The sequence below is a fragment of the Perissodus microlepis genome, chromosome 14 (assembly GCF_051167445.1).
Source record: "Perissodus microlepis isolate ML-2025 ecotype Zambia chromosome 14, ASM5116744v1, whole genome shotgun sequence".
NCBI lineage: Eukaryota > Metazoa > Chordata > Actinopteri > Cichliformes > Cichlidae > Perissodus > Perissodus microlepis.
The window spans coordinates 22,177,879-22,199,944 of NC_140474.1; the positions used below are offsets into that span (position 1 = coordinate 22,177,879).

General features: G+C 38.7%; 2 protein-coding genes across 6 annotated transcripts; one reads left to right on the plus strand and one right to left on the minus strand.

Annotated features, from left to right (window-relative positions):
- Nucleotides 1-43: 43 nt before the first annotated feature.
- LOC146373928 (uncharacterized) lies at nucleotides 44-4,837 on the minus strand. 2 transcript variants are annotated; one of them, XM_084950869.1, is made up of 10 exons: nucleotides 4,508-4,837; nucleotides 3,334-3,660; nucleotides 3,060-3,158; nucleotides 2,886-2,957; nucleotides 2,235-2,333; nucleotides 2,002-2,109; nucleotides 1,794-1,841; nucleotides 1,637-1,699; nucleotides 1,497-1,526; nucleotides 44-1,405 (listed from the first exon to the last, which is right to left on the minus strand). In XM_084950869.1, exons 1-10 carry the CDS (start codon nucleotides 4,578-4,580, stop codon nucleotides 1,347-1,349), a joined length of 978 nt encoding a protein of 325 aa, XP_084806995.1. In that variant the 5' UTR covers nucleotides 4,581-4,837; the 3' UTR covers nucleotides 44-1,346. The 2 variants fall into 2 exon arrangements, with proteins under 2 accessions (XP_084806995.1, XP_084806994.1); XM_084950868.1 differs by having other exon boundaries at nucleotides 1,939-2,109.
- Nucleotides 4,838-6,331: 1,494 nt separating this feature from the next.
- On the plus strand, nucleotides 6,332-19,971 carry numa1 (nuclear mitotic apparatus protein 1). Of its 4 annotated transcripts, none has more exons than XM_084950864.1 (24): nucleotides 6,333-6,690; nucleotides 6,945-7,027; nucleotides 7,139-7,224; nucleotides 7,398-7,471; nucleotides 8,107-8,195; nucleotides 8,284-8,358; nucleotides 8,479-8,572; nucleotides 8,689-8,848; nucleotides 9,043-9,179; nucleotides 9,365-9,476; nucleotides 10,015-10,132; nucleotides 10,463-10,603; nucleotides 10,885-10,998; nucleotides 11,165-14,797; nucleotides 14,998-15,207; nucleotides 15,333-15,523; nucleotides 16,156-16,293; nucleotides 16,680-16,779; nucleotides 17,216-17,414; nucleotides 17,935-18,071; nucleotides 18,511-18,804; nucleotides 18,951-19,052; nucleotides 19,137-19,454; nucleotides 19,641-19,971. In XM_084950864.1, the coding sequence occupies exons 2-24, from the start codon at nucleotides 6,989-6,991 to the stop codon at nucleotides 19,662-19,664; spliced, it is 6,585 nt and encodes a 2,194-aa protein (XP_084806990.1). In that variant the 5' UTR covers nucleotides 6,333-6,690; nucleotides 6,945-6,988; the 3' UTR covers nucleotides 19,665-19,971. The 4 variants fall into 4 exon arrangements, with proteins under 4 accessions (XP_084806992.1, XP_084806990.1, XP_084806988.1 ...); XM_084950862.1 differs by having other exon boundaries at nucleotides 6,334-6,690; nucleotides 9,040-9,179; XM_084950865.1 differs by having other exon boundaries at nucleotides 6,334-6,690; nucleotides 9,040-9,179; nucleotides 16,680-16,755.
- The last annotated feature ends 2,095 nt before the right edge of the window (nucleotides 19,972-22,066 follow it).

Genomic DNA, 22,066 nt, shown 5'->3' on the forward strand with positions numbered 1-22,066 from the left:
TTTTGTTTCTAAGAAAAAACATCTTGAATTTTTCTCTTTAAAATAATGGAAAGGCAATAAAACAGTTTTTATTTTTTAGAAAGTCTTATTTCAATGTCATACACACAGGCTCAATACAACAATCTGTAAGTTTAAACAGCACACATCTCTACAGTCACACAACTCTGTACATCGTGGTGAACAGTGTTGGTCAAGTTACTTGAAAAAAGTAATCAGTAACTAATTACTGATTACTAATTACTGATTAAAAACACGATTTACAACCTGAATAGGTGATAAAGTGATAGATCTTTCAGCCCAGTTCTACTTTTTCTGCATAATCCATCATACAAAATGTAATCAAATGGAAAAGTCTCCTTTTTTAAAACTTGTTTTATCAGTTTTAATCTTAATCTGCATCAAGCAAAAATTAAATTATATGCACCATTCTCTGACTTGAAGAAATTTGTTTAACATTTAAACCTATTTTCTGCACATTCCAGCACATAAAGTAAAATATTTTTTGTGTTTACACACAGTCTTTCAAATAGGTGCAAGTAAAACACAGCAGAAAATAAATAAAGTCAAAGACTAGCGGTCCTGTTGCTCTATTTTCACCTGTAAAGCAGGCGGAGGTTTACCCTGGTGCAGGTGTGCCGCAGCGGTCAGTGGAAGAATCCGCGAGTTTCTCTGTGAATTTCGCATTACGTCGTAGCGCACTCGGTGCTTGTTTAGGGTTTTTTTCGCTGTAAAAAGAAGTTTTCTTCCCACGCACAACGGACGCTAATGTTTTTGTCACTTTTTATGGAATCAAACTCAAAGTAAGGTCAGTACTTCCACGCTTTAAACGCTGCACGCTCATACTCTCTCCCACACTCGATATATGATCCATTGTTGATCTGCAGACAGCTGTTGTCACGAACGTCGCACTCGCTTACGTCATTGTCATGAGACATTCTCGCAAAAAAATCACGGTTTTAGTAACGCAGTAACGCAGCGTTCCTACGGGAAAGTAACGGTAATCTAATTACCGTTTTTGCAATAGTAATCCCTTACTTTACTCGTTACTTGAAAAAAGTAATCAGATTACAGTAACGCGTTACTTGTTACTTGTAACGCGTTACTGCCCATCTCTGGTGGTGAACATATCAATAGAAGACATTTTTAGTATCATCATCATGCAATCAGTTTATATGTGAAGACACTGATGAACCTTATTCTAACAGCATTCAAGAGAATAGTGGAATGCAGCGCACTTACAGTACAAACAAATACAAGAAGACATGGATCACCTTAAAGGAGTAAAATAGATCGTAGCCCTCATTCTCAAATGAGATTTAAACTCCTTCATTCGTGCCCTTCATTCTCTACAGCTGGCTGAGCTGTTCGGTGCTCATGTTGTAAATCGGGTTTTTGTATTCACAGTCTAAGAGGGAAAGAGTGGAAAATCGGGAGAGCAGTTCAGTGCACAGTATTATTCCATCTCTAACATGCCCACAGATGAAGTCAGCACTCACTGTCTTTGTTTTTCTTCTTCTCGCGGCCTGCTGGTAAAGAAACAGGTGAGGAAAGAACAGAAGTCAGTGTTTTGTGCTTATTCTCCAACAGTGACAAATAATTCTGATCATTTGGAGAAAACTCAGTGAACTCAAACTACCTCTCTTTTGATTCTCCGCCTGCTTTGACTTGGCGTGTTGCTTGCGGAGATCATGTTGGTTTACTGTGAAATAAAATGGATGAGTCAAAATCAGACAGAACTGAAATGATGATAGCATTATTATAAAATAAAAGATGACTAGAATTGCTCATTCTACCGTAATAATGCTGACTGAAACTCGGTGGCCGTAATCTGCTGAAAAGCTCTAATGGGGTAAAAGAAGATGGTTACTTCACACTGTTACAATTTAGAAGTCACCAATAATGCAAACTGCAGTAAGCATATTGACTTTTTCTAAGCACCTAAATGAAATCTATGTTTGGTTCTCTGACTTTCCACCCTTTCCAAATTTGGATAAATTCCACCTCTGCTTTGACCGGGCTGTTGAGGCTGGGTCCTGTCCAGATACTGCACAGCTCCGTGTGGATTACTTCTGGTGGGGTCAGCACTGGTTGGGAACTGGTCATCATTTTCTATTGTTTGAGAACATTATATACTGAACTTTTTTTTTTTTTTTTTCATTTTTCAGTTGATATACAATGACTTCAAAATGTTTGTTTAATAGTGAGGAAGAGAAGAAAAAGATGAGTAAACTCACCATAAACAAGATCATGAGTGTAGGGTCTTACTGCCTGTGGTACATGTACATGCACACCTACTGGTATGTTGATTGTTGTCACGGGTGGGGCACTGGGACCTGCAGTGAAACATTAGCAGAGTAACTGAAAGATCTCTTCTGTTTGGTTCTGCTAAACATGAAGACAGCTTCACAAACAAAAAAGGGATGAATTAAATATGTAATTAACTGTCAAAGAGTGAATAAACGGTTGAAATAGCACCTTTAAAGTACGTTGGTTAACAGTTGACCTAACAGTTACTTAATGATATTGATTAAAAACATCAAATTATTTTGTAAAACTATAAATGAACAGCTGAAAGGTAGTACACAGTCTATGATTTGATAGATAAAGACATGTTTTGTAGTTTTACCTCTGTATAGCGTGTTATGTATATTGTTGATATTATAATGCAAATTCACATGAACATTAAACATAATGGATAGCCATGAAAGTGGTACTTGTTTAAATGTATTTTATGCATCTGTCATACAATTTTAAACAGTAAGAATGTAGTTAAATGATTTTAAAGCAAACGTTATTCTCTGTGAATACAAATTTCAAATGTCTTCTAGTTTACATCCAACAAATGAACATTACTGGAGTGACACAGAGTTGAAATTGTTGCTTACCCGGAGCAGCTGCACTACTGGGAATGACCGTACTCTTCTCTACTTTGCTGTTGCTTTTGTTGTTATGGATATCTACAACAGAATCAAAAAGTGAGTTCAATATACAATGAGCCTCCTAAACAATCACTAAAACACTCAGCTTTGACTTTAAATTTCAGACAGGGCAATTCTCACCTTTGCATTTTTTGTAAGTGTAGTAGCAACCAGTACCCAGCAGAAATAGAGCAGTCACACCAGCAGAGATGTAGATCGCCAGCCATGGGATTTTTGTACCTGCATGAAGAGTTGCGGTTTAACAAGATCTGTATCACAGGAAACAGAAACTTATTTATTTGTCCTTTTCGTGTGTGCTGGGTCTTGACATTTGTCATCCAAGGACAGAAGAAACAGTACAGGCTGCTGCTTAATATTGAATAAACTTAAAATCTACAAGTAAAAATCCACTTACCTATTTCATCCAGCACCACTCGAACACATTTTCCCTCCTGTATACAGTGGTAAAATCCTATGTCAGCCTTTTCAAGATCATCAATTCTGATAGAGTAGTTCCCCTCTGAGCCCTGGTTTGGAAAGACTTTCACTCGGCCATTTCTGGGGTCCAGGAATGTAACGTGCCCTTCTGATGAGAGATTGAGCAATTGCCCTAAGCCACTGTAGTTCCATGTCACCCATTTGAACTTGCTTGTTTGAATGTTGCATGGTAGAAGCACAGATGAACCAAGTGGAACCTTCAGTCTGTGCTCTTCACCAATTTCTCCTAAATGTTCACAGGATTCTTCATCATAAAGGGAAAAATGAAACAAAAGAGAAAGTTTAGGTCACTCCGTTAAAGGATGTGGATTTCTGAAATGTAACTAAGTGATTGTGACAAAGACTAATAATGTATAAGTGATAACCTTAATCATGCTTTTTAAAACCATTAACAATCTTATATGGCCTGCCCACACACAGGTAAAAAAAATGACCCTGTGTTACTATATCAAGGAGAAAAAGATCTTTTATGCAAATGTTAAAATAAAGTTAAAAATCAAGCAGATATACTCTTTAAAATGCAGATAAACAACCTTGTTTCGTTTTCAGAATAGTTTTAATAATATTTAATAATATTATTATTTTGTGAATTTGCTCTGCAAATACCTTTGCATGACATAGAGTTCACCTTTTCTGCAATAAACACAAGTTGCCATGTGTCACTGTCAGAAAAAAACACATTGTCCCACCTCCGCACTGAGGTCTGGTTGGAATCCCTCACTGGTCATTCAGACCAAGTTTATTATTTAATTTAAGTCTGTCCAATGTCATGTCCCAGTTTTGCAACTGGTTTTAACCAGCTTGCTCTAAGATAGTTTATAGAAGATTTTACCCTAACATGATAGTTAAGTGATAGTTTAACGGTCTAAATACATTAAGTGTACTTTTCATTGGCCAGATTCTGAGCTCTTCACTCAGTAGAGTCAAATATTTACAAAAAAAAAGAAAAAAAAGAGAGAATTGGAAGAAAACCTGACAGACTTATGTAGACATATATTTTCTAAACATTACATTAAAACTGGTTATTATTTTTTACATTTTTAACATTATATTTTAAACATTATATTTTCTTAAAAAAACAAAAAACTTACCATTTGAAGACACACAAGTGAAGCACAGGGCAAAAAGGAGAGTCCACCTGGCAACGTGCATCTTCATCACCATCTTGTACAGTGTGAGCAGCACCCTGACGATGATATATTAACCTGTTCAAGCATCACGGAACAAAACCACAAGACCACCAGTTTCACTTCTTTGAAGAAATTCTTTATATTAACTACAGCCAGATTAACACAACCATTATTGTAACTGAGCAGCAGTCATGAAAAAACCCCCAAATGAAACCAAATGACTAAAAAAAATATCTTTCAAACAGTGATAATGTACTTTTGACAGACAGCAGAAAGGACCTGATGCAAAAGTCTGCTTCAGACCACTTCCTGTGGAAAGGATGTTGATGTTTCCGGAGTACGAGACACAAAGAAAGATAAATATATGAAGTGATCATTGTCATGTGCAGGTTTTCTTTTAATCAACATAAGATCCGAATGTTGTGTTTTAAGTGAATTGGTTAATCAAAATTTCAGTTACTCAGCAATAGACAAAGACTCTGAGATGGGCCATGCTTTACATACAGATTTAAATTTTCATATAAAAATTCTAATATTAATCTATTATAGAGTATACGTTAATATAACTATCATGGTATAACATTGTGTAAGTTCACATTTTGTTGGTTGCTTTTGTAGAATTGTTTAAATGTACATTAATACTTGGTGTGGTTTGGTAGTCTGTAAGTAAATAAAGGTCACTGCCTCTGTCACTCAAATCCACGCCTCTGCAGTGTTTTGTCATGGTTTAAGGTTTCACAAGGTTGGGAAAGTTTCAAGGTTCAGTGCCACCTCAATTCTAATTTTGCTGATTCTGTTTTGAGAATTCGTGGGTTAGGATTATATTTAAATATGTCTAAGGTGTTTTTCTGTCACTGTGTGGTATGAAATATCAGTCTCTATGAATTTAAAGAGCTGGTAAACGACAGATTCACAATTCCAAAATAAAGGGACTCCATCTATCAGGTCATAGGTTAACCAGCTGAAGCCATCTGTGTTTCCTTTAGCTGTCACTGGCAGCTGTCCTTAGTTTTTGACTGAAATAAGTCCCACAGGGTCACAGGAGTCTGACCTTAACATAAAAACAGTCACTTTCATCACAGGAAAAGTTGGATTTCAGGCCCTTTTATCAAACATTTGAACTTCTTTGGTACCTCTGGACATCATACCAAAAAATATAAAAATATATAATAGCTAATAAATTAAAAAATAAAATAAAATGTCAAACGGTGTAGTTTAAAACCACAAGTAACTAAATAGTATAGTATATAGCTATAGTGCTGAGAAATGTGTTTTTTCACCTCCCACTGGCTGTTTACTGTAAAAGCTTGTGCCGAATCTCTCATTTAAAGAAAATGTCATGTGAACATTGTCATCATAGTTTAGCCTGCCACCTGCAGGCTCTCAGCTATTCTACAAGTCATAATTTGTCTACAAAATGGAGAATGTAATTAATTCAAGACATAAAAGTTGGGCCAGTACTCCAGTATCTAATTAAATTTCTGCCAGGTAGCATTTAAGTATTTCTGTAGTTCCACCCAGAACTAGCAAAGTGTACCCAATAAAGTGTCCACTGAGTGTATATATTTATTTTCTATTCCATCCATTGTAAGGATCTATGTTTCACTAGGTTTTCCACGTTTTAACAATAGTGACCCAAAACAAAAGTCATCATTTCGTTTTGACAGCTGCGCTTGTAGTCCTTCCTCGGAAGATTGTAGTTTCACCTTGGAAAACGTCATCAACATGAGACGCCGAACGAACGCCGCGGTTCTCTTACACCCTTACAAATTCTCCTTCGCCGTTTTCCGTAACTCATGTCACTTGGCATGGAGGTCAATATAAAGTGTTTAAAAACGAGATAGGATGTAATTTATTTATTTAACTTTTCCGCAGTGCCTGTGTTGCCCGGACATGATCGAGCACAACTTCCGCTTTGTAAACCAATCAACTTTGCCTATTTTTCAGACGCGTGTATACGTGTAAACGGATTGGCTGGTTCAATTTTCTTCGTCTCTTTTTGAATTTGGTGGTAGTTCACATGGGACTGTTTATTTTCTACCAGTAACTCTATGTACTGTAGACAGGCAGGCGTATCTTCACACACTAATAAGCTACACTACAGACTACTGCTGTACAAGTGGCAAGAATTGCTAACCTTTAAGGTGAGTCACGATTTTTACTACCGTTCGACTTAATAGACGTTACTGAACCCTTTGGCAGTTCTATTTCGGCGCAACAGTAGGTCGGTAGCTGGTGCTTTAAAACATTATGGTCAAAATAACTTTGCTGAAACATAGTGTAGATATTATTGTCAGGTACTTGTTAAGTAGTAGTAGTTAAAAAATGTCGTGCAACAATGTTAATCGGTGCTAATTGGATAGCTTGCAAGTATTTAACATAGCTTTTTGTTTTATAGTTTCCTGAGTGCAAATCCCTTTTTTGAATAAAGGGTCAGCCAAGATGGAGATGAACTTGGCTGTAAAGTCTTTACTTGCCTGGGTAAGTTGAGTTATGTTAGTGGACATTACGGTGAAATGATTGCACTAATGTTTAAAGTTTTAATCACCCTCTTTTGTTTTGTTTTTTTCTCTCCAAACTATAATTTTATAGGTGAACAGTTTAAAACTCTGTGACTCAGAACTGACCATCGATGACTTGCAGGACGGAGTGATCTTACTTAGACTTGTTTATATGCTGTAAGTATGCTGGCAATGCGGTGTAATGTTTAGCCTGTGTAAACAGGGAGTGTCAGCGACTGACAGGGTGTTAAACGTGTTGGTTGTGTGCTTTTGGAAAATATAGAGCTCCTACTTCCTTGCAGTAAACCTTTATTTTATTATATTTCTCTTCTTTTTCTTTGTCATTTTAGGAAAAAGCAGCCCATCCCCTGTCTAAATGATGCAACTGAGGATCGGTTCAGAGTCATTGCAGAGTTTCTAGAAAGTGAGTTTCTTTCTGGAGCGACTTCTTAAAAGAGTGTCTTTTTGAACGAGTGTGATATTAATACAAGATATATGTAATAAAGGCTCCAGCTGGTGAATCACAGCACTTTAGCTTATTGAGGCTTATGTTGTTCCAAACCAATGACTGAAGTACATATGATCAAAGGGGATTTCATGGTCTGATCGGGCTTAAACCGCTTTGTATTTCAGAAAGTGTTAATGTAGGAACTTAGAGCTCATCCTTACTTTAAACACATTGTTTTCTCTCCCTTAAATAACAGATATTTTGCACCTTTGGACACACCCTGCATTCCTGGGTGGGATCCAGATTGTGTCCTGGTAGATGGACTGCTACTTATTTAACACTTTTCTACTGTTACAGGGCGTGTTTTAGCCTACAAGCCAAATTCACTCATTCATATAACACACATTAACTCTAGTGGATAAGTGTTAGTTTGGGGTTTAGTGTCTTGCACAAGGACACTTCAGTATGTGAGCAACTGACCTTCATGTTTAAAGATGATTGGCTTTTCTTTCTGAGCCTCACTGTAAAACTTCCTCACTGGTACCATTTTTATTATAATGGGTGATAAATATATTACTGACCTGAGCATGTGTGTGTGTTTTGTTGTTTAGGGGACTGCAGATTTAATGCAAGCAAGAGCTCTTCTCTGCGTTGGGACCACATTAGAGATGGCATCAGCCTAACAGCTGAAATTTCAAAGGTAAAAAACTTCCTCTTTGTTTTTCATTTTTCTTTTCAAAGGCCCAAAGAAAGCACTTATCATACTTTTTTTATTGCGACATCACTAGGTGCTTTTGTTGCTTGTATACCATGATATGATGAATGACCACTGCACTCTGAACATGTTGGACTGCGATGTGGAGGTAAGCTGGGAGCTGCTGGTGTATTGTGGTCACACTTATACATCTCATCTCATTTATCATGAGTTGCTTGGTGCTATTATTTTTAATTCTGTGTGTATTTATTTATTCCCACTCTGCTAGCGGGAACTAGCACACCTAACTAGTTCCTTTGTGATGGAGAATGAGGGTTGTGTTTATTTGAGCGAGGAACTTGACGCTCATCTGAGAGGAAAACGTAAGTCACAAACATGTCACTTTTGTTTTTCCCCTCCGAGGTAGACTGTAACAAGAAGTCTTTAGCAAAACAAACTAACTAACTGGCTTGACTCTATCGTGCAATCTTTGTCTCAGATTTGACTTTCTCTCAAGAAATATTTGAGCAATCAGCAGCCACCTCTGGTACCAACATGTCAAGCATCTCTTCCTCCTTGGGTGATGAGTCTCCTTTCTTCCACCGAACCAGTAGAATTAAATTTGTGGACATAGAAACTGTGGCTTCTTCTTCAGTCAGGTACCAGATTTGACTTAAATATTTTCAGGTTATGTTACAATATTCATTTAAAGATATAAGACAGTTTTATGGGTTATGTTAATCCAAACTTCCTCGTATTACATTATCTTATAATATACATGATGAAAATCCACAGGTTGTCATCATTTCGTTGAAAATCTTTACCTTTCTGATCTGCTTAATTCACACAGCAGTTCTCCTCTGGAGGATGTAATGAACACGCCGAAATTTCAGCTGAGGAAAATGCAGCGACAGATGATCAAGGAGCGAGACTACCGAGATAGTTTGGAGAGGGAGCTGGCCAGCAAGATTGCGCTCATTGAACAAAGAGGTACTATCTGTTGAATGTATAGTTTGCATTTTGTTAGACTTATATGAGAAATGGCAAAATTCTTGTTAAAGCACCACTCATATTTTGTCTAAGATTGTCTGCATTTTCATTTAAGCTTTTTATACCTGTCATGTTTTCAATAGACTTTGCTTCATGCTTTGGTTTTCTTTCTCTCTCTTTCCCAGAGTCTCGCATTAACCAGTTGCAGTACCGCCTGGATAAACTAAAGGAAGAACAAGGTGATCAGGAGCATGTTACCAAAGAACAGATTAATGAGCTTGAGATCAAGAACAATGAGTAAGTACCCAAGAACAGTGATTTATGAACCTATAACTAGGGATGGGAATTGATGAGATTTTCACGATTCCGATTCCTTTTTCGATTCTGTTTAACAACTTGATTCTTTATCGATTCTTGTTTTAAAAAAGGAGAACACTAAGGTCGATTAGCTTATAACTTTGTTTTATATCTTCTCTTTGAACAAGATAGAAATTTAGGAGTAACATGGCCTTACAAACCCAACAGTGAGATCTTAAGAGATTCACAGCCTAGGCTTCCAATTAATTGAAACAGTGGGAACCGGTTCTCAACAAGAACTGGGTTTCGATTCCCATCCCTACCTATAACACCATATAAAATCATCATTTTAATATCACAACCATAACATCTAATTTCTATCCACAAAAGTTACACGATATTTTGTCATCATGTTGCCTAGCAACCCCCTAACAACAGACTAAATTCTGTACAACAGGCTAATAGTCTGTACTTCAAGACCTTTGTACAGAAGTGTTTAAAGTAACATTTTTATGTATTTATTTATTTATTTTTCCAGCTTACAAAAGCGTCTTAATGAGATGCTGAAGCAAAATAAAGACCTCAAGACAAACACTTCACTCATGGAGCGCAAAGTGGATGAGCTTGCAGATGAAAACGGTGTGCTTTCTTCTCAGGTAATAACATGCAAAATATTCTGGGTTTTTTTTTTTTGTTTGTTTTGTTTTTAAGTTGTTGTTTGTTTTGTTTTATTCTTGAGGGTCTCTTATTTACACTAAAGATCTAATGACCGTGTCTGCTGTTATGGCTTCCAAACCTTTTGAGGCAAATCTGTGATAGTGAATTCTCACTCATGACAGGATTCAGTAAAGGTCATGTGCATTTCATGTTTCTGGAGAGTGTTGCACTAGTAGAAACCTTTTAAAGTCTTGAGGAGTTTTTTGTGTCAGTTTTGAGATCAAAACATGGATTTGAAAAACCTTTTTATTTTTTAAAAATTTTCTCAGGTGAGAGCTGTGTGCTCACAGCTTGCCGCCTTTGAGACGGAAGTTGGTAGACTGACGGAAAGTCAAGCATCTGCTCAGGCGGAGTGGAGAAACAAAAGAAACCATCTACAGTCTGAGCTCAACCAAGCAACTGCTCAAAAGGTATAGATTCACAAGAGATATTGTTTAACATGCATTCCTGTGTCATTCAGAGAAATCTGAATGCAAAAAGGACAATGAATAGGAAACATCATGTCTGTTAAAGACTCAGAAGAAAAGCACATTTAAATGCTCATGTCTACCTATTTTATTATAAATAAAGAAGAGTAGTTATATTAGTTTTGTGTTGACTGTAAGTAATCTTATTTCTCCATTGATCTCATTAAATGTTGGGTTTTATACAAATTAATTTACTGTAAGCTGCTTCCTTTCTCATTTCTCAGGAACTCCTTACAGAACAAATTCAAATCCTTCAAGGAAAGATTTCCTGTTTGGAGGATGAAATAAGCAAGGCCAGTAAGGATGAAGTAGGGGAAAATATGGGACCCATAGTAGAGGTAATTATATGTAAAAGCTAACAATTTTAAAATCAAACTTAATTGAAAATATATAAAATATTATGGTAAGCGATAAACATCTTGAATTGTTTATTTTCAGTTTAAGTTTGGAAATTTTATTTTCTACTTCATTGATTATAATTGTTGGTTCTTCTTAAATTGCCAGAGAGAAATGTTGGAGACTGAAATCAGGGTTTTGAAGAATGAGCTAGAGACTACACATTTCTCCCTGATAAAGGCTGAGCTGGAGATTCATGCTAAAACTCAGCAACTGGAGGAATACCACCAAGAAATTAAGGAGATAAATGAGCAGAGGGGAGTTCTTCAGGAAGAGATCCGAGTCCTTAAGCTTCAGCTTGAGCAGGTTGAGCAGCAAAAAAATGAGCAGACAGACAGGCTACAGCAGCATATTGCTGCTTGTGAACAAGAAATTAAAAAACTACAGGAAATTAAGCAAGCAAAGGAAGATCTTCTTCGTCAGACTGAAGAAAAGGTGAACGATCTTGAGACAAAGTTAACTGCTGCTACTTCTCTGTTGGCTGTTAAAGAGCAACAAATTAACAGTCTCAAAGATGAAGTTGACATTCTTACAGATGAAACTAACAAAAACAAAGATCAAATTCAAGCCAAAGAAGAAGAGCTTGCCAAGTTACTTCTTGAGAAGTCTAATGTGCAAGAAACTCTCAGTGACAAAATCCAGATCTTAACAGCTCAAGTGGAAGACCTTAGTTCATCTCTCAAACAAGCGCAGCAGGAAATTCACGTGAAGCAAGACTTACTGGATAAAACCACACAAGAGAATGTCCAACAAATAGAGCTACTTCAACAACAAAGTGCTGAACATATGGAAGCACTCGAGAAGCAGAAGACAGCATCTCGAGAAGAAATGAAGAGGCTAAATGCAGATATTCATGCTAAGGAAGAACAGATGGCTCGGCTAGAGACTGAGGCCTCTACACGCTCTGAATTGCTGCTGCAAGAGCTTGATGATCTGAACAACCAAATAAAAAGCATGACCCATTCTCTTGAGATGGCCAAGGACCAGGCTCAAGCCAGAGAAGCTTTAATGGCCAAACAGCAAGAGGAAAGCACTTTGCAGATTGAGGAGCTTAGACAGCAAATTTCAGTTCTTGAGGCAGAAGTGAATCGACTGAAGCAGGAAATCCAGACTAAAGAGGCTGAGGTAGATGAGATGAAGACCAACAACTGCAAGGAGTCAGAGGCTCTACAGAATGAGATCCAAAGTCTTCAGGGTCAAGTGCAGTGTTTGAATGAATCACTGAAGACTGCAACAGAGCAGGCTCAGGTTAAAGAAAACCTGCTGAAACAGAAGGAATTTGAGTTTTCTCAGGAAAAGGACTCTCTACAAAACATGATGATGACCTCAGAAGATGAGGTAAAGCGGCTGAGGGAGCAGGTCGAGGCCAAAGAAGAACAACTGGTCACACTTAGAAAAGAGGGCTCAATCCACTCTGACATGCTAGAACAAGAGATCGAAACTCTAAAATCCAACGTGAATACTATGAGAGAGTCTCTCACAAAGGCAGAGGAGGAGTTTCAAAAGCAGCTAGTTGTGCTTGAAAAACAGGAGCAGGAGAGCGTCGTCCAGAAAGAGCTACTGCAGCGACAACTGCTTGCCTCTGAGGAAGAGATGAAGCGAATGAAAAATGAGGTCCAGGCAAAAGAGGAACAGATGGCTCGGCTAGAGACTGAGGCCTCTACACGCTCTGAATTGTTGCAGCAAGAGCTTGATGATCTGAACAACCAAATAAAAAGCATGACCCATTCTCTTGAGATGGCCAAGGACCAGGCTCAAGCCAGAGAAGCTGTAATGGCCAAACAGCAAGAGGAAAGCACTTTGCAGATTGAAGAGCTTGGGAAACACATTTCAGTTCTTGAGGCAGAAGTAAATAGACTGAAGCAGGAAATCCAGACTAAAGAGGCTGAGGTAGATGAGATGAAGACCAACAACTGCAAGGAGTCAGAGGCTCTACAGAATGAGATCCAAAGTCTTCAGGGTCAAGTGCAGTGTTTGAATGAATCACTGAAGACTGCAACAGAGCAGGCTCAGGTTAAAGAAAACCTGCTGAAACAGAAGGAATTTGAGTTTTCTCAGGAAAAGGACTCTCTACAAAACATGATGATGACCTCAGAAGATGAGGTAAAGCGGCTGAGGGAGCAGGTCGAGGCCAAAGAAGAACAACTGGTCACACTTAGAAAAGAGGGCTCAATCCACTCTGACATGCTAGAACAAGAGATCGAAACTCTAAAATCCAACGTGAATACTATGAGAGAGTCTCTCACAAAGGCAGAGGAGGAGTTTCAAAAGCAGCTAGTTGTGCTTGAAAAACAGGAGCAGGAGAGTGTCGTCCAGAAAGAGCTGTTGCAGCGACAACTGCTTGCCTCTGAGGAAGAGATGAAGCGAATGAAAAATGAGGTCCAGGCAAAAGAGGAACAGATGGCTCGGCTAGAGACTGAGGCCTCTACACGCTCTGAATTGTTGCAGCAAGAGCTTGATGATCTGAACAACCAAATAAAAAGCATGACCCATTCTCTTGAGATGGCCAAGGACCAGGCTCAAGCCAGAGAAGCTGTAATGGCCAAACAGCAAGAGGAAAGCACTTTGCAGATTGAAGAGCTTGGGAAGCAAATTTCAGTTCTTGAAGCAGAAGTGAATCGACTGAAGCAGGAAATCCAGACTAAAGAGGCTGAGGTAGATGAGATGAAGACTGACAAATGCAAGGAGTCAGAGGCTCTACAGAATGAGATCCAAAGTCTTCAGGGTCAAGTGCAGTGTTTGAATGAATCACTGAAGACTGCAACAGAGCAGGCTCAGGTTAAAGAAAACCTGCTGAAACAGAAGGAATTTGAGTTTTCTCAGGAAAAGGACTCTCTACAAAACATGATGATGACCTCAGAAGATGAGGTAAAGCGGCTGAGGGAGCAGGTCGAGGCTAAAGAAGAACAACTGGTCACACTTAGAAAAGAGGGCTCAATCCACTCTGACATGCTAGAACAAGAGATCGAAACTCTGAAAAACCAAGTATTTGACACGAGAGAGTCTCTCACAAAGGCAGAGGAGAAGGTTAAAGTCCTTCAGGCAGAGGTGTCAGTTGTCAAGACACTTGCAGCTGATAAAGACCAAAGTATAAACACACTCAAACAGGAGGTCACTGCTCAAGCTAACGTGATACAAAAAACAAAAGCTGAAACTGAAGCCAGTGAGAAACTTGTGGCCGAGATAAAACAGGAGAGCTCCAAACAGACCTATGTTCTCCAAAATGAGATCCAGGATTTGAAGGAGGAGGTGGAAAGGCTTCTGGCCAAAGAGCAGAAATTAGTTGAAACTCAGCAAGAGTCTGCTCAGCAAATAAACCTCCTTCAGCAACAACTTGCATCCGCAACTGCAGAGTTGACACAACATGAAGCAACACAAGATGCTAACATCAGGTTGAAAGAGACTGTGCAGGAGATGCAGGTTACCACACTCAAAGAGAAGGAGACTCTTGTCCAAGAAAAACAGGTGCTTTTGGTTAGAATACTCCAGGCAGAAAAAGATCACGAAGCCATAGTTTTTGAGAAGGAAAGACTTCTCCAAGCCAACCTGGCCCTAAAGAGGGAGAATGTAGCCTCACAGAAGCTTGAGTCTGTACTGCAGCAAGAGCTGGAAATACTGAAAATGCAGAATGAGAAATTGCTGAAAGAGCGAGAGAAAGAAGAAGAAATTGAGCTAATCAAGAGAGATCTGCAGGAACAGCTTGCCACTAAATCAGAGGCTGCTGAACACTACAAGGCTCAGGTTGGTGTGACCAGAAACTGTTACAAAATATATTTTACTGCTTGTGACTGAACATCTGTTTGGATTTGTTTGAGAATGTAATCATTTTTATTTCTGCTTATCTCTTAATATAATAACTGTTTTGTTCATGAGAATTTTTTTTGTGTGTGTGATAAATGATCTGGACTATAAAATTAAGATACATGTTTTGAATATCACAGATGGAGAAGGCTGCAAATCATTACAACAGCAAGAAGCAGCTTCTCCAGAAAAGACAAGAAGAAGTGGATGCTCTCAAGCTTTCTCTTGAAGCTAAAGAGCGTGAAATGCACACTATGATAATGGAAAAGAAAGTACTTCAGCTTGATTTGGACAAGGCTCAAGCCAATGAGAAGACACTTTCACACAGGGTGGCCAGCTTGGAGGCACAGGTTAGTATTGCAGTTTAAAGCATGACGATTGAACACAATAAGCAGAAACATAGAAGAAATTAAAACCACACCTGAATTTTTCTTTAGCATTTTAACCTCTTCTGTCACAATTTCTTTACTTTCAGCTGGCCTGTGCTGACCAGAATTTAAGAGTACAGAACAAGATTCATGCCAATGGAGGCAGTGCAACAAGCTCGTGTTTCTTTGAGGTGCCTTACTCAAACTCGGGGGTTTGCACTAGAGCACAGGTGAAGAGAGCTATGAGCTCAGATAGCCTGGACCAGAGCAGTATGGAAGACTCTCTAAACTCCACAAGGTAAGTGTTGGGTTAAGGTTTCTCAGAATCTTTTTGTAGGACTTGCTCACCAAACAGACGGGAAAGTAAATTAAACGCACAGAACAAAGTTAAAAGATTGGTGTTCTAAAGAAGAGGAGATGCAAAATCTTTTAAAAGCTGTGACTTGAGTAACAGATAACTGAAGCCCATCTTGTAAAGGATGGCTCCAGCTGAAGTCAGTGTGTTCTTGGACTAAAATGCATTACATGACTCACACGATGATGCAGTAATGCATTACAAATGGAAAACAATCCAAATGGGATGACAAATTGATATTCATGTTTCAGGGGCTGTGGCCCATAAATTCTGACATGCCTCCACTCTGTGTTCCTACACACATCCTCAAACTTCATTTCAATCCCAACGACACACCTGTGATGTTTCATGACTATTGTAGTACTGACAAAACACAATATGTCCCACTAGACACACAAACACCTACCAAAATTCTGAATATCACCTTTGTGGTAGTTCTCACAAAAACAACTGTATACATGCAGACACTCACTGTGTGGAAGGTGAAAGTATTATATTGGATTTGGAAAGATTTAGTGGGGGTAGTGATTAATGCACACTGTTTTCTTTCTTTTTTTAAAAACAAACTTTTTCAGAAAACTCTCAGCGCCCGATGAATCCAGCACACCACTTGTTCGCAGTTCAGAACGCTTGGCAGCCAAACGCCGGGGTCTAAAGGCCGAGTCACTGGAAACTTTGTACTTTACTCCTATAAACACCAGACAAGTCAAGAGGTGCTTTTGTGGTCATACTCCTTACACATTTTTAGCTCTAGATTGGTTGTGATCTTACCAAGACGTGTTTTATTATCAAGACAAGATTTAAGAATTAGCAGTGATTATATCTTGTCCCCTAATATTGTGCGATTACGAAACACTTTGAAACTCTTTACTCCTTTTAAGGAGTGAGTACTTTATTTCCTGGTTACTGTAGTAAAATAATTTATTATTCAGACCCTTTAACATTTGTTCTTAAATGTAATTTTAATGTATAAAACTGAATAGGACACAATTGTACAGATAATTGTGTCTAGATTGTATTTTATGTATTAGAAACAATACTGATTTAACTGCTTTCAAAATCTTTCATTTTCAAATTTCTTTTCTTTCTCATCCTCCAGGACCGGTGCAGAGGAAATTATGGATTCAACCCAAAAAAATCCGACTTCGTCAGTCAAACGCCGCAGAACCACACAGGTTATAAACATCACTATGACCAAGGTGGAGGAAACTCGCACACGCTTACTGCATGTTCACAATAATACACACTGATAAAATTGGTTCATTTTTAATATTCTCTGTATTTTTTTTTTAAATTACAGGTGTTTCAACTTCACTCTTTATGTAATTTAGTCACTATGCTGATGAAAGTGTACTAGTATTATTATTATTGTTGTTTCGTTTAACCAGTTTCTAAAATTTCTCTGATGATGCCTTTCTCTAACAAGGAATCACTGTCTCAAGTTTTAACTATCATACTAAAAGATTAGTTGACTAATAGATCTTTGTGTACATCACTTGCTTGTTGGCAGCACATAATAATTCACCGCAGCACCTTAACAATACATTTAAGTGGTCCAACGTTTCCCCTTCTAAATATCCCAAAACTTCCATCCAAGTATTACTGTAGTTGTGACTGTTGATTTCTGATCTGTAGAAGACCCCGGGCTGCGGTGAAGCTGATGAGACCTTCTACAGCCTGGCTTCAGCTCGCTCCCAGCCAAACCTTGCTAATGCAAACTCTGCCCGGCCCGTGTCTATGGAGCTTTTTGACACTCCCGCCAGAAGGACCAGCTCTGCCAGCGACCAACTCATTGGGCTTCCAGGGTACAGACGGAGCACCATCCATGTACAGCGTGAGTAAAAGGATCAGTTTTCCCTCCTGAAAGGAAAGAGTTGCAGAATCGTGATGGAACTTCATTTAAGTTTTAAATCGTAATTCTAATAAGCCTTCAGAGAGAAACAGCATTATTCATAATGCAGTTATAACATTATTCAATTACTGTATAGTTGGAGCAACTCAGGCTGCTTGATTATGGAAGAAATCATAATTGCAGTTATTACAATTGTAAAGATTATTTAATTAAAATTATTTCAACTAACCACCTCCCTTTACTAGTTATAATTCACTTTTTATATAACTAAATTTATATAAGTATGTAACTTGTATTTGTGAGTGATTTCAAGCTAAATTTCTGTTACTGATGTGGCCCACCTGCAGTACCTTTGTGGCCCATAAGGGGACGCTGGCCCACACTTTGGGAATCACTGTTTTTGGTGGAAGCTGAAATTGGAGCTGCACGTTCATAGTAACAACTGTAAAACCTGAGATTTGTGTGTATGTGTAACTGTTTTGCTTCATCTGTTTCTTTTCAGCCACCAGTACCTTCTGCGTTGGAGCAGAAAACGAGCCTGATGGTGGACCTGAAGACTGGCTGAGGATTGCGGAGCTCCAGTCCAGGAACAAGGCCTGTCTGCCTCACCTAAAGAGCAGCTACCCTGTTGAGTCTGAGGTGATAAGAAAAGAACTTGGATGCCAAATTTCTCAAATAGTGTGTTGGGTGGCTGTAGCTCAGGTGGCAGAGCAGGTCAGCCACTAATCAGAAGGTCGGTGGTTCGATCCCAGGCTGCCTCCTGGCTGCATGGCTGCATCCAAATATCCTTGGGCAAGATACTAACTCCATGTTTGCCTACTGGTGGTGGTCAGAGGGCCCGGTGGCGCCAGTGTCTGGCAGCCTCGCCTCTGTCAGTGTGCCCCAGGGCAGCTGTAGCTACAACGTAGCTTGCCATCGCCAGTGTGTGAATGGGTGAATGACTGAATGTAGTGTAAAGCGCTTTGGGGTCCTTAGGGACTGAGTAAAGCGCTATACAAATTCAGGCCATTTACCATTTGTTCCTAATTAAACGTCTGTATACTGAATGCACTAAAATCTTTCTTCTTTCTTCTTCTAGACTGGAAGGAGTGGTCCATTGGTTTTTACAGACGAAGAGCTGCGTACAGGTGACCCGTCAGACACAATCCGCCGAGCATCCATGGTTCCAAGCCAGCTGCGGGATACCCTCATCTCACATCGACAGTCACTCATGTTGGGGCAGGTGGGTGCTGCTGCCGGCACTCGCTCTGACCGTCTGTCCTTGATGCCAGGCCAGCTACCCTCAAGGACTGCCAGCTCCTATCAGCTGAGGAGCCCAAAAGGCACAAAGCAGCCTTCATCCACATTGTCCCTACACCAAACTTCACCTGAGGTTGGTTGAACAGTACCATGAACAGGAAACTGTGGTATACTATTACTGGTGGATAGTATATTGTATAGTTATTGAATAGTCATCCAAAATAAGTATAAAAATGTTTAAAATGTAACTTTATGTTTGCTTTTTATCTCAACCTGAAGAAAAAGATGAAAGCCAGCTGCTTCCCTCGTCCACTCACCCCGAAAAACAGGAGCGTGAGCAGTGGTCCTTCGAGCTCTACTCTTCGTGCTGCCCTCAGCCCAGTGAGTGTAATTTTAGCTCACACAAAATTGTGACAAAACTTTGTTTTTGAGCGCTTTGCTAAGTTTCACTTGCATTACTCTCAGGCTGAGCGGAGGCAGTCAATGATGTTTACCATCGAAAACACCCCTAAAAGCAATAACTACCTGAAGAAACATCTGAACAAGCTGCGCAGCTCTGCACGAAAATCCCCAGGCGACAGCTTGAAGAAGTCGCCTGCTCAGACGAGCGCACGCAAGCACCAAGAAAAAATGCCATCGGGGAGTTCACGTGGTGGTGTGAGACAAGCCGGGAGAACTGGAAACTTTAAATCACCTCAGGTGGTAACGAAAGGATCGAGGAAATCTCCCCAAGCTGCCAGCAGATCTGCAAAGTCTCCTGGATTGACAGCCAGCGCTCGCAAGGTAAACATCTGACACTGCAGTGGTTTATGAAAGGACAACAGCACAGGGTTTTTATTTCTGACATGTGCAACAACATCTTATTGTATTCAGATGTTATTAAATCTTGTTTTGTAGCAGTGTTGCTGAAATGCATTTTCCTGAGCTTTGGTTTAATCTTTGTCTTTTTCTTTTCTTTCAAATTTACAGATGATGCGAAGGATGAAAGTCTGACGACTGGTCAAGCCCCCCACATCCGTTCACCCACAAATAGTTCATCGGGACTTTGTTTTTAACAGTTCATCATTCTTTTTCCATGTTTGTTTTGCTTCTTAATCTTTGTATTATATGTACATGTTTCTCAGTTAATTGATTTTAAATGGTATTGCAGGAAATGGATATTTTTTACCTGCAATTGTATTTTGATTTTTTTAAAATAAATTTCTCAATGATTTGGGAGTTCAGGCTCTTCATTTCACTGGTGGTGCCATAAATGGCCAGAACAGAAGCCTAAATTGTTGAGGCATGTCAGTGTTATTGACTTATTGCATTACTTATATGCACCCAATGCTTATTATTATTATTATTACCATTGTTAATAATAATATTAAAACTGCTTAATTCACCAAAGATTGTAAGGTTTCTTACATAAAAAGTTATTATTTATGTTTTGAGATTAGCGTCCAGTGACTGCATTCTCTCTTTGATCCTGGAGTAAATGTTGGGAATTAAGATGACTTACTTTACTTACTTTAGTACTATTACTGTTTTTAAATGTCATTGAGATCTAATATATTAAAATTTCCTACAGACATTTTATTACTGTTGTTTGTCATAAAATCCAGTATTAGATGTCCAGTAATGGACATATCTTCATAGGCTGCAAATACTAAAACTGAGTGCACACTGAAAAGTCAAAACAGTTCAGGTACTTAATTTCCATCAGTGTCACTGGCTGATTGAGTGACACCAGAAACACTTCATCGTAAATGAGCTGCAGAAAGATGGCGCTGATGTCCCTGTAATCTTCATCATGGGACCTTTTTTTTTTTTTTTTTTTTTTTTTTTTTTTTAAAGCTGCCTCTAGCAGAATGTTGAACGTTGATGTCAATATATCACATATTATATGACAGTCTAAATCCAGTAAATGGATTTTTAAAGTGTTTACATGTGCAACTTATGTCTTTTTTTTTTTGTCTTATAAGAGTTTTCATTACATTTACTTCTGTAGATGGAAACACCACTGACAGAAAGGGTGCACAAAAATGATTTTAACATAAATATAAAAATACATTGCATAATCATTGTTAAATTTAGCATTTCAGTTAAAGAGGATAATTAAAGACAAGTCTTACAAAGATGAGGAGGTAATGCAAATATTAATACTTGCATTTCCATCTCCCTCCAGTGATATCTTGATCCAAAAGACGGTGTATTCTATTGACACTACATAAGAAACATTTAGAGTAGTTAGGACTACTCCTTGGCACTCTGTGACTCTATTTTGGTGTTTTCTGAGCTTACTGGATGATCATGCATGAGCTTGAGCTACACCTTGGCCCAGTGAGCTGGTATATCACAGCTCCACCTTTCCTGTAGACTCCCTTCATCTCTCTTTCTGATTGTAACACCAACACTAAAACTCATCTGCTGTAGCAGATATCTTGGATTTTTTGTTGTTGTCTTTGTTACACATTGCACACTCTGCGTGCATATACTCATTCGCGCATATACTACTGTACTACTAATGTACTGACAAACATTGGTTTTCTTCATGTCATTATGTTTTTGTGAATGAATTTTATTGTCTAAGTTACCATCTTCTCTTGTGTTAGAGTCTGTGACAAATGCACTGTAGACTAGACGAAGGATGGAATAAGTTAACTTCTATAACTGCAATGGTTGATCAGTCATTGTTTGCTGATAGTGTGTGTTTTTGTGCAGATTTGTTTTGGGATAAGAGAACAATCCAGCTCTTTGGAAGACTGATGAGCAGTAGGCAGGATTTTATAAGCCGAGCCTGACTGATACAATTTTTTTGTGATTTTTAAAAAAATCAACACCGGCCAATACTTTTTTCCTTCAAACACACAAAATACAGACAGGTTTCCATAATTTTTGTGTGTAGTTATTTATCATCATTAATATGACAGTACTGTTAAAAATGTATTTGTTTTTACTGTCACAACAAGTCATGGATTACTAGTTTGTGCTCTGCTCAACTCTCCTTGGTTCAGCTGGATGTCGTTGGTGGAGATACAGATCCCTGTTGCCCTCTGGTGGACAAACATCAAAACAAAATTAACACTCATGTTTCAAGGATGCCTGTCCAGCTCTTCTTTATAAAATGCTTACAATTTAATTTATCAGCCACTGCAAATGCAGGTACCGATATATTAGCAGATCATCGGTTGGGCTCTAGTTCTGAGGTAACTGAAGCAGCTGTAGTGAAGAACAGAATGTGATTTGTTCTGCTGCATGTTTGCTCAGTAAGCTCTCTTCTGCAGGGAATTTTCCTGGTTTTGAGCTAAGGCTTGTACTTGGTTTGTAAAAAAATTGCTGTTAGGTGTAAGAGGGAATTCCCTTTTGACTTCATTGCGAGGTCTTGATAGTGTAATGTTAGGTTGCCTTGGAGA

Bases quoted from the DNA above. Each gene is read 5' to 3' on its own strand.
- LOC146373928 (XM_084950868.1), bottom strand. From the start codon at position 4,580: ATGGTGATGAAGATGCACGTTGCCAGGTGGACTCTCCTTTTTGCCCTG. The intron at 3,159-3,333 runs GTAAGTGGATTT...CTCTTCATGCAG, and splicing joins AGTGGTGCTGGATGAAATAG to GTACAAAAATCCCATGGCTG. The intron at 1,700-1,793 runs GTAGAATGAGCA...TTTATTTCACAG, and splicing joins TTTCAGTCAGCATTATTACG to TAAACCAACATGATCTCCGC.
- numa1 (XM_084950862.1), top strand. From the start codon at position 6,989: ATGGAGATGAACTTGGCTGTAAAGTCTTTACTTGCCTGG. The intron at 16,780-17,215 runs GTGGAGGAAACT...TCTGATCTGTAG, and splicing joins TAAACATCACTATGACCAAG to AAGACCCCGGGCTGCGGTGA. The intron at 18,072-18,510 runs GTGATAAGAAAA...TTCTTCTTCTAG, and splicing joins GCTACCCTGTTGAGTCTGAG to ACTGGAAGGAGTGGTCCATT.